Source organism: Podarcis bocagei (assembly GCF_964188305.1).
Source record: "Podarcis bocagei genome assembly, chromosome: 1".
NCBI classification, from domain to species: Eukaryota; Metazoa; Chordata; class Lepidosauria; order Squamata; family Lacertidae; genus Podarcis; species Podarcis bocagei.
Genome location: NC_138125.1, coordinates 66,535,286 through 66,547,653, shown reverse-complemented (window position 1 = coordinate 66,547,653; position 12,368 = coordinate 66,535,286). Strand labels below are relative to the sequence as shown.

General features: G+C 41.0%; 1 protein-coding gene across 8 annotated transcripts in view; it reads left to right on the top strand.

The window, feature by feature from the left end:
* DCDC1 (doublecortin domain containing 1) overlaps positions 1-12,368 on the top strand; it is a 271,410-nt gene that overhangs the window by 244,263 nt on the left and 14,779 nt on the right. For 7 of the 8 annotated variants that reach the window (XM_081163132.1, XM_081163133.1, XM_081163131.1 and 4 more), the window contains exons 33-38: positions 236-391; positions 984-1,085; positions 2,191-2,327; positions 3,682-3,861; positions 4,782-4,932; positions 11,141-11,250. In XM_081163132.1, coding sequence (XP_081019258.1) covers positions 236-391; positions 984-1,085; positions 2,191-2,327; positions 3,682-3,861; positions 4,782-4,932; positions 11,141-11,250 — 836 coding nt within the window. Of the gene's footprint in view, positions 1-235; positions 392-983; positions 1,086-2,190; positions 2,328-3,681; positions 3,862-4,781; positions 4,933-11,140; positions 11,251-12,368 lie in introns of those variants that run through there. The other variant, XR_014000680.1, reaches the window with a different exon arrangement.

The following is a 12,368-nucleotide window of genomic DNA, read 5'->3' as shown; positions in this document are numbered from 1 at the left end:
CAGCTTACTTTGTTCTTATTGTATATCATCAACACTGTGATTGAGGATCTACACTTTGGTGGCAAGAGCTTACTGATGTTAGGACACCCAGTGTTCACCTATGAACACGAACCTTAAATACCCAATATATAAAAAGGGAAATAAAAGCAAGATATGGTATGATTTGAAATTTTTTAAAGATGACAAAATGACACCAAAACTGCAGTCCTATAACTCTCTTTCTCTCTCTCCAAAGATAAGGAGTCAGAGGAGAAAATGAACTCCAAGTCTATACCATCAGTGATGACTCCAGATAATTTGACCTTGGTTGATGATTTTTTGCTCACCATCATTCTTAGAAATCCAGTTGAGGTCTGGGTTTCCACTGGAGAACCTTTCTTGCCTTTGGATAGTAAGTCATGGAAGAAAATGAATTTTTTTATTGTTACGGCAGCACCTAAACTGGGGAAATTGTTATGCTGATATATCAATACATTGGCTAGGATCCAGACAGCTACTTTTCTTGACTATGCTTGATTTCTGGTTCCTTTCCATTGAATGCTCGACCACCCCTTAATACAAACTGTCTTTGAAACTGGTTCAAAGTGGTTTGCAATGCAGGCTGTGTACATTCTGTTCAAGAAGCGCTCTTGGGCACACAGAACTAGTTTCAGAGTTGGGATCCAAAAAATAATAACTGTAAAATGAGAAATAATAAACAAGCTATTATCATGGACAAAAATACTACTGTTGCAAATTTTCTACAGAGACTTTCTTAAACTTTACAGTATTTTCAGAGAGAGTTCCTTATGAAGAAGCTTACATTTTAATTACATGTTTATAATTGGATCTATTTAACTTACTAACAGTATCTGGTTCTTTAAAAAAACTATTTGCTGAAACAGATCCAATTATGCTAACTGTTAATCTTTACAGACCTGCAGGTACAAAATTACTATGAAACAAACTGTAGTCAAAATAATGTGTATCTTGCGTTATTACAGCTTTGCAAAATGCAGAGAGGGAAGGACGACAAAAATGGTCAGAGAAAGATAAAATTCTGGCAGACCTAGATGCAATGAAGCACAAAATGAGACAACTACAAGGTCAGTATCTCAGAATTCAGGGTCAATGGCAGAATTCACTGTTATCATGTTCTCTTCCCACAACATAATAAATAAGCACATTTAGCTTTATATTATCCCACATGGGGTTCATCCACAAAGCGCTTCTTTCTCAGGTGGTTCACTCTGGGCTATATATGCACAGTATATTATTGTTCTTTTCAGTTTGAGGCATTAAACTAACATTCCCCGAAAGGATAACATAGTGTAGGATTTCCTATGCCCATGCTAGTCTTTCCATCATGGGTACTGTGCACTCTGGGCTTGGCCTGCAGTTCCCAAATCAGGGCTTTTGGTGGTCATGGAATTAACACAGACACGGTATAGTATGATTTGCAAAAAGTAAGATCAGGTACCTACCCCATGACTAAAATCACACGTTTGCAAGCACATTTGAACTGGAGTTTTTAGAAGGGATCATCCATACATATTTCATTCAGATTTCCACTTGATAAATCTTGTTACTTTATAAACTGTTTCTGAACATATGGGTGCAATGCTTCTGCCTCATCTCTGCTGAAGAATACATTGAGTTAGGGGTGGAAATGTTTTCTCAAATACATAGTCTTGTCCATATTGTTGACATGGAACATCATATTTTACATTATGCCTCTACAATTTGCTCTAGCTTATCTTAGCTACCCTGTGCAATTATTTATGAGGACAATAATTTAAGGCCTGAATGATCTGATGTTGTTGCTTTGACCCCCCCATCTGTTTTTAGAGGGAAGCTAAAATATATGTAGTTATCACTATGTGATAATTATATCATTGTGTTTAATTAAGCTTCACTCAGTAACTGTAGTTCTCTACCCTAGAATCTGGTTAGAAAACCTGTAATCCATAGATCTTAAATGGCAATTTAGCATGAAAGTGTGTGGGTCAGTGAGATATACAACAATAGATTATGAAGATACTCTATGTACACCAAGAATTACTTCCTCTAGAGGTTTCCTGTCACCACCCCTTCCCTGCTGCATCTCATCACTCCTGTCAGAAAAAAACTTGCTGGAGCATCAAATAGCCACCAGAAGACTTAGAGCCATTCAAATTTAAAGAATAACTCTTTGGGCCATCCTTGTTTTAGGGCGACGCATAGCAAAATCTAAAGCAGCCAGTTTGGTGCCCACTAAGAGCCCCCTCCAGCCTGTGGTTGTAGAAGGAGGCTGGACTGAGGAAACTCAAGAAGAGATGAGGCTCATGGAAACCATACAACATACAGAGGTATGGAAATGCACTTTCTGCTGGGTAGTTTGACTGACTACTAAGGCTGTCACATTCTAGCAACATAAAAATTATGTAGTGACTACTTGAACCAACTATTCATTCAAACTACAGCTCCTGTGTTTAGGAGCAAGATGAGAGTGGAATTGTTCATACTTTTACATGGAAAGAGATGAAGAAATAAGAGCAGAATTGCTCTGGGCAGAGAATTTGGGTTCTTTGCTGAATATTTTGGCCACCATTTTTAACTTCCCACAAATATCCAAAAGATTCCTGAGAGAAGCAAACTTTACCTGTCACTGCTATGAGACTGCAGTTTTACCAGCAAGTTACTGGAGCGAGTTCAACATTCATTCCCAAAGGGATATGCTGTTCTTCAGACAGTAGAGTGGCTTCTGACTTCAACACGTAATCACTATGTTGAACAGAGCAAGGTAAAACATTTCTTTGAAGTATTCTAAAGTACAAAACTATAATTAATGATTAAATAAGGCATAGTATGTACTTAAAACATATAAGGAATAGCTTATTTAATCATTAATTTATTAAAATATTTATTAAAATATTTAAATACCAGCTTCTATGAAAACATCTTAAGGTAAAAGGACCACTGACTGTTGGTCCAGTCGCAGATGACTCTGTGGTTGTGGCGCTCATCTGCTTTACTAGCCGAGGGAGCCGCCGTTTGTCCACAGACAGCTTCCGGGTCATGTGGCCAGCATGACTAAGCCGCTTCTGGCGAACCAGAGCAGCACACGGAAATGCCGTTTACCTTCCTACTGGAGCAGTACCTAATAAAACCCATTGAAATACAATAACAACAAGGCCTGGTTCACATATCATGCTAAACCATAGTTAATGGTTTGCTCGGTTTAACATTAATGAGTCCCCAGTCAAAAGTCCCCACTTCACTCCTTTCACTCCTGGTTGCACCATATCAACAGCAATGGACCACAAGCTTTGCCTTATTGTGTCATCCAAACCTAGGCATGTGATTTGATTCTCACCAAGCAAATCACAAGCAGTAGCCAAGGCTTCTTCTTGCCTTACCCCTCACTGTTTGGGAGAAACAAACCACAAGGCCAGTCTTGGATGATATGACAAGCCAAGGCTTATTGGTTGTTGCTCCAGCAGAGCACATCCAGGAGAAAGAACACAAACTATGGTTTGTGTTAAATCATAGTTAATAACTATGGTTTAATATGGTGGATTAATATATGAAAACAGCAGTATTAACAGCCAGTACAAATGTTACAACAAATGACTGGCATCAGTAGTCAGCAAAATCTTCAGTAATAGTACTATTTTAAAGATATTATCACACATGAACTTCATGACTTGTGTTTTATATTAGATGCACCTTTCAGAGCTTCAAGCATTACAATTCAAAAGAACTTCTCCATTTTCTCCTAAACTACTGGTGAAAAGTCACAGAGAGCTCTACAGGCAGCCAACAACTAAAAGAGTGTGGGCTTATGTGAATGGATTTACACCTGAGCAAGGAGCTTATGCCTGGGGGCAAACAATTGCAGAGGTAAAGCAGAAGAAATCTCTCATTCAAAATAGTGCTTCTAAAGACCATTGTATTTAGTGCCCACAAACCCAGGAATGAAAATGTGAGGCATGGATGGAGTTTAAGGTCACGAATTTATTAGAGCCAAAAATCTTCAACCAAATAAGATACAAATATGTTGAGCCATGAAATCTGCACATTGGCTATTTCCCCCCAATATACGCAGAGCTTGGACTTATTCAGTACTTTCTAATACATCTCCCATTTTGTTTTATTCCACCCCGTGCAAATTGTGAGGTCTCAATCCAGTTCTTGACTCAAAAGAATGCTTGGGTCCTATTCTACTAAGTTGTTGCGCTAGTGGAAGGCCACACAACAATTCCTGCTAGAACAACAGGACCTTCTCTCCTTCCCATGCCAGCCCCCATGCCCTCCCCAAAACTTCTCAAGAGGGTTTGGGAGCACCCCCAGAACAGAGACAGAGGGAAGAGAGGGGAGATTGTTCTGGCAAGCATGAATCTTTGTGCTGCTGGAATGATCATCTTAGCATGGCGTTGAATTTCACGCTTTGTCAATAGTAACAACAATGATAAAAATAATATTAGGAATAATAATAATAGGAATTCAAGACCATGTCCAACACATTGTATATGCATAACACTTGCCTTGACACAGTGTATCTGAAGAAGTGTGCATGCACACGAAAGCTCATACCAAGAAGTAACTTAGTTGGTCTTTAAGGTGCTACTGGAAGGAATTTTTTTATTTTGACTATGGCAGACCAACACGGCTACCTATCTACTACTTGCCTTGAAATTAGCCTTACTTGGTATGCACCTCTGTTCTCACTAATGAATTGGAAGCCAGTATTTTCTAACCTGCAAGCTGAACTTGCAAACCAACATGGACCATTGAATACTAATGCAGTTTTTATGTTTCAGCTACTTGACAGTTGTACAACTCAGCTAAAAATGCCACAACCTGCAAAGACATTGTACACACCTGATGGTGAGCAGCTGCAAGCATGGGATGAAATAGAAAGAGACATGATTGTTTGTGTTTGCACAGGCCATCCCTTTATGAGCAGAAAAGGTACATTTTCCGAAGGATTTTTTTGTAGATAAGAGATATGTCTTATGTTTCTAAGAGGTGGGTGGGCTGATCAAGAAGTCTGGATGGCAGCCATGGCCAGATGTGATTAGCAAAACTCTCCCTGGCCATGTTTGATATGCACCTGACCAGATAGATATAGATATAGATATAGATATAGATATAGATATAGATATAGATATAGATATAGATATAGATATAGATATAGATATAGATATAGATATAGATATAGATATAGAATGAATATGTTTGACTTAAGGGTTATTTTGAGTTGAAGCCCTTTTGTACTCCATTGATGACTCTAGAACACTTGCCACTGTCTATTTCCCCTTCACTTAACACAGAAGAAACACGACCAATGATTCAGGTCTGATAACAGTCACTATTATTTTTTTTAGTGATGGGGTATGTGAGTCTTGGGAAAAAAGGGAAATCCTAATCCCATGCCACCCCTATATATACTCAGCACAATATAAGATAATTTTGGTGCCCGACCACAAGTCCTCACCATAGCAAAAAGCAGTGGCAGAGAGTAAGGCCCCATGTGATATATCTGCACCATAATTTGAATACACAATATTTTAATGCAGTCATGCACATAATTATTTCATTTATGAATCGCTTCCTATGAAGCATCTAAAAGTTATTTCACAAAACAATAAAAGTATATATATATATATATATGCTTTCGTAGATTTTCACGGGTATAGGAATGCAGGTTTTGGTGTCTTCGGGTGTCTTCCCGTGTAAGAGTTGGGGTGTCTAGGCGACGTTTCGACGAGGTCTCACTCGTCATCTTCAGGCTGGTGCTTTCGGCTTCTTGTTACTGGAACAGAGCAGGATCTCAGTGTTTGAGTTCCTATAAATACTGTTGGGGGGGTGTGGTGTATAGCCTCCAATGTTCTGGGCAGAGAGGAAGTTCCCAGGTTAGTGTGCCTTTTCTTCTTTTGTTCATTAATTACTTGAGGGATATCTTGAGTGATTTCTTGAGTGATATTCTGAGTACCACTTAAGAGGGTCATTAGGTGTGGATTAGTTGCTAAAGCTTTCGTGTCTTGACCTCTTGAGCTTGTGAAGAGTTTTTCTGAGAAGATGGCTGTACTGCAAATAGTTGTGCTCTGGCTTGGCTTCGTGTATAGGGGCGAGCTGTGGTTTTGTGCCCTGTGCCAGCCAGATCTGTGTAGGGATTGCAGGGGGGTGCAGCATCCGGAGGTGCCACTATGGTTTGGCTACTGGATGGTGTCTGTAATTTATCTGTGGAGAGGGTCTGGGTTTGGGAAGACACCCGAAGACACCAAAACCTGCATTCCTATACCCGTGAAAATCTACGAAAGCAAATATCTCACCTCTACGGGGAGGAAACCTTCCAGCTGACAAGAACCTACGAGAAACTAGAAATCCGAAGAGCCACCATCTTATGTGATCTCTTGTTCCTACGCAACTGCCGAGACAACAACTTAATTCCCACATGCTTCCAACTTAAATTCCACTCTAAAACCCCAGCTACCGAAAGGATCCTGAAACGAACTGAACTATCCCTAATCAGAAACGAACTACATAAGAAAAGATACCTACTAAACCAAACCAACAAAGATCTGCTCACTCTTCACCTCAAACTCTGTAACAAAATCCACCCTGCACTCTGGGACAAATGCAAACAACTAGCCGTTTGGAGAGCTGAAACTGAGTCCTCTCACAAGACAGATACACACACCAACAAACTCCACAAACTAGAGAAACGCCAGAAGCCCAGCCACCCTCCACAACAACCCATGAAACAAACAGTACATAACATATCAGACAGGATCCTCACCTCAACTGAAACCAAAGTACTCTCCAAAGGTTTCAACTTTGCAGTCGCCCCGAGACGCATCCCCACGGAAAACATCATATGCGGAGTCGAAGCTAGCCTAACCAAAATCAACCCAGATGAAGCCAATAAAATCAGACTTGAAGTCACCAACATCCTCTGCTCCAGCAAACCACCCAGAAGCAATTTACACAAAGAAGAACGGAAAGCACTCACCAACCTGAGGAAAGACAACAACATAATCATTCTCCCAGCAGACAAAGGTAATGCCACTGTTGTGATGAACACATCGGACTACCAAGCAAAACTATCAAATCTACTCCAAGACCCTACCTACCAACCTATAAAAACAGACCCCACCACCTATCTGGAAAAAACCACCAAATCCAAAATAAAAGCCTCTCCTATCAGTGAAGAAATCCAGCTAAGAATCATCCCCAGAGAAAAATCATCCAGATGCCCCAAACTCTACGGTCTCCCCAAGATACACAAAGAAGGAACACCACTCAGACCAATAGTCAGCTCCATAGGCTCACCTCTACAAAATCTCGCTAAATTTCTCGCTAAGCAACTTCAGCCCTATGCAGAATCTATCGCTTCACACGTTACAAACTCCTTCCAGTTCATAGAAACAATAAAGAAGCAAAACCTACATCCCGATGACCTACTTGTGAGCTTCGATGTTGTATCTCTCTTCACACAAGTGCCCATTAATGAAGCCTTGACAGCCATTCAAAACAAATACAATCCCCCCGAATACATCCTGGACCTGACCAACCACTGCCTAACCAACACGTACTTCATCCACAATGGACAAAGATACAAACAGATAGAAGGAGCACCTATGGGATCACCCCTCTCTCCGGTCATCGCAAATCTGTACATGGAACACTTTGAAACCAATGCTTTAGACAAGTCAGAACACAAACCCAAACTTTGGCTCAGATATGTTGACGACACCTTTGTAATTTGGCCACACGGGAAGGAAAAACTAGATAGCTTCCTCACGCATCTCAACAGCCTACACCCCAAAATACAATTCACTATGGAAATAGAAGCCAACAACCAACTTCCCTTCCTTGACGTCCTAATCTACAAAAAACCTGATGGCTCCCTAGGACACACTATCTACCGGAAAAAAACACACACCAACCGCTACTTACATGCACAATCACACCACCACCCTGCACAAATAAACTCCGTAGCCAAGACTCTCATCTCCAGAACCAAACGCCTGGCTGACAAAGACCACTTGACAACTGAGTTACAGAATCTCTCAAATGTGTTAATCGCCAACGGATACCAGCAAAACAGGGTTACGAAGCTAATCCAAAAAGAAACACCCCCCAAAAACCAAGACACAGAAGAAAACAATGGCATGGCCCTCCTTCCTTATATCAAGGGCACTACAGATAAAATTAGCAAAATCCTCCATAAACACAATATCAAAACAGCCTTTTGCACCAACCAAAAAATAGCCAATATCCTCAGAAACCCCAAAGATAAAATCCAGTTAGAAAACCAAGGGGTCTATGAAATACCCTGCAAAGTCTGCCCAGCCACGTACATTGGACAAACAAACAGACGAATAAATGCACGTATCGCAGAACACAAGAATGCCGTCAAAAAAGAAGAAAAAACTTCCTCTCTTTACCAACACATGAAAGAAACAGGACACGAAATTAATTTTGCAGATTCCAAATTGCTCTTTAACATGGAACATCACCACAAGAGAATAATCATGGAAGCCATCGAGATAGAGAAACACCCTCACAACATGAACAAGCGTGACGACACGTCCCGCCTGCCAGACATCTGGAAATTAGCCCTCCCCACAAAAACCGACACCAGAACCAGAGGCACACAGAACGCCATCTCCAATCAACCACACCAGACCCAAACCCAGACCCTCTCCACAGATAAATTACAGACACCATCCAGTAGCCAAACCATAGTGGCACCTCCGGATGCTGCACCCCCCTGCAATCCCTACACAGATCTGGCTGGCACAGGGCACAAAACCACAGCTCGCCCCTATACACGAAGCCAAGCCAGAGCACAACTATTTGCAGTACAGCCATCTTCTCAGAAAAACTCTTCACAAGCTCAAGAGGTCAAGACACGAAAGCTTTAGCAACTAATCCACACCTAATGACCCTCCTAAGTGGTACTCAGAATATCACTCAAGAAATCACTCAAGATATCCCTCAAGTAATTAATGAACAAAAGAAGAAAAGGCACACTAACCTGGGAACTTCCTCTCTGCCCAGAACGTTGGAGGCTATACACCACACCCCCCCAACAGTATTTATAGGAACTCAAACACTGAGATCCTGCTCTGTTCCAGTAACAAGAAGCCGAAAGCACCAGCCTGAAGATGACGAGTGAGACCTCGTCGAAACGTCGCCTAGACACCCCAACTCTTACACGGGAAGACACCCGAAGACACCAAAACCTGCATATATATATATATATATATGGGTTGTTGTGGAGGGTGGCTGGGCTTCTGGCGTTTCTCTAGTTTGTGGAGTTTGTTGGTGTGTATGTCTGTCTTATGTGAGGACTCTGTTTCAGCTCTCCAAACGGCTAGTTGTTTGCATTTGTCCCAGAGTGCAGGGTGGATTTTGTTACAGAGTTTGAGGTGAAGAGTGAGTAGATCTTTGTTGGTTTGGTTTAGTAGGTATCTTTTCTTATGTAGTTCGTTTCTGATTAGGGATAGTTCAGTTCGTTTCAGGATCCTTTCGGTAGCTGGGGTTTTAGAGTGGAATTTAAGTTGGAAGCATGTGGGAATTAAGTTGTTGTCTCGGCAGTTGCGTAGGAACAAGAGATCACATAAGATGGTGGCTCTTCGGATTTCTAGTTTCTCGTAGGTTCTTGTCAGCTGGAAGGTTTCCTCCCCGTAGAGGTGAGATATTTGCTTTCGTAGATTTTCACGGGTACAGGAATGCAGGTTTTGGTGTCTTCGGGTGTCTTCCCGTGTAAGAGTTGGGGTGTCTAGGCGACGTTTCGACGAGGTCTCACTCGTCATCTTCAGGCTGGTGCTTTCGGCTTCTTGTTACTAGAACAGAGCAGGATCTCAGTGTTTGAGTTCCTATAAATACTGTTGAGGGGGTGTGGTGTATAGCCTCCAACGTTCTGGGCAGAGAGGAAGTTCCCAGGTTAATGTGCCTTTTCTTCTTTTGTTCATTAATTACTTGAGGGATATCTTGAGTGATTACTTGAGTGATATTCTGAGTACCACTTAGGAGGGTCATTAGGTGTGGATTAGTTGCTAAAGCTTTCGTGTCTTGACCTCTTGAGCTTGTGAATAGTTTTTCTGAGAAGATGGCTGTGCTGCACTTAGTTGTGCTCTGGCTTGGCTTCGTGTATAGGGGCGAGCTGTGGTTTTGTGCCCTGTGCCAGCCAGATCTGTGTAGGGATTGCAGGGGGGTGCAGCATCCGGAGGTGCCACTATGGTTTGGCTACTGGATGGTGTCTGTAATTTATCTGTGGAGAGGGTCTGGGTTTGGGTCTGGTGTGGTTGATTGGAGATGGCGTTCTGTGTGCCTCTGGTTCTGGTGTCGGTTTTTGTGGGGAGGGCTAATTTCCAGATGTCTGGCAGGCGCCTAGACACCCCAACTCTTACACGGGAAGACACCCGAAGACACCAAAACCTGCATTCCTGTACCCGTGAAAATCTACGAAAGCATATATATAGTTACATATATAAACATAGTTAAAACAGTTAAAATGATTACATATGTGAAAATAATTTCAATCCAATACAGATCATGTCCAGGATTAAAACCTCCATTTAGAAAACTTGCTGGAAGAGGAAAGTCTTCAAGAGGCACTGAAAAGATAATAGGTGCCTTGTAGCGAAGTATAGGTGCCACTACTCAATAAAGATCTGATTCCAACATCATGTGGAAGATGGCATCTGCAGGACGCCCCCTTTCAAAGAGTGCACTGATCAGTTGGGTATATGAGGGGAAAGACATTTTTAGTATCCCGATTCCAAGCTTTGTAGGGCTTTGTATATCACTAGCACATATCAAATGTAGCTCAGTGGCTAACTGGCAAAATTAGGGGAGGGGGGAATCCATGCAGATAAGGTGAACATTGACATTTCCAGGAGATTCCATTTGTATCTACATCCACGTCCTAGACTTCATGTCATTCCTAACAGTCCCAGTCCAGAAATAATCTACATCCATTGATTAATTCCAAACTAGAATCACCCAACCCTATTTCCATATCCAACTATTCTTATAACTTGTCCATAAACGAATATAAGACTTGAAACGTATGACAGTAACAACTTAAATTATACATTTGCATGTTGTAAGAGATTGGTAGACAAATAATTTTCAAACCTGAATTTTAAAACTGTTGTTTCAGCCATGAAACATGAATTGGAAGTTAGAGCTCTTTATGCCAGAATTCGGAAACAGCACGGTCCAGAATCTACCAACATTATTGTCTTACCATCAGAAAAAGTTACCGGGAAGGTTGTATCATAAAATTTAAATAATAGTACCGCATACTATATAATTGACTGTAAATTATGTTGTATTACTAGTAGTCATTGATAGCCTTATCCTCCATGAATTTATTTTATTCTTTTCTAAAGCCAACTGAATCAGTGGCCATCATTGCCTCCTGCTAGAGTGAATTCCATGGTTAAGTATGCGCTGTTTGAAAAAGTCATTCCTTCAGTCTGTCCTGAATCTTCCCACTTTCAGCTTAATTGGATTTCTCTTTGTTCTAGTTTCACCAGAAATGGAGAAAATCTCTCTATCCACTTTCTCCACACCTCTATCATGTCATGCCTCACTTGTCTTTTCTCTAAGCAAAAAAGCTCCTAATGTTTTGACTTTCACACATAGGGGAGTTGCTTGATCGTTTTGCTTGCCCTTTCCCCCTACCTTTTCCAGCTCCACAGTTCCCTTTTGGAGGCGGAGGCAACCAGAATTCTATGCGGTCTTCCGAGTGTGGTCTCGCCACAGCCGTAAATGCAACATACCGGTAGTTATTAGCAGATGGCGCAGAAGGCTCTTAGCTGAAACTGATTAAGGATTTCCCTTATGTCACTTCTGTTGCGAAGGAGATCTCATTGGGAGTAAATCATAGCTAGGAACTCCATTTCTGGAGCAGTTTTAAATATTTTAAAATAATTGGACAGAAACTGTATCTTCACTCAAAGAAAAAGAATCAAGGGAGAATCAAATGTCTGAAGTTAATTGTTGTAGGACTGTCAAAGCCACTAGAGGGGGAGTTTATTTCACTGACTTACTAGGTAAATTTTTAAAGACAAGTGATTATACAAATAGAGAATCTTTGAACAAAATTCTTTGTCCCTGACATTGTTGGTTAATATTTGTTGCCTTTAGCAAAAAGACTTTTTACACATAAGAAGTTCACAGTTAGTTCCATGTGGATAATTGGAAGGGGGGAAAAAGCTTTCTTTACATCATTCCTCACAAACAGCACTTACCAAAAAGGTCTACAATCTACTCTCATAACTGTGTTCATTGTGTAGAAACTTCATCCTGTAAACTAGGATACTTTACGTATAGTAAGCCATATATAAACTGACTAAATAAAATAATAAATAAAAATGATGACT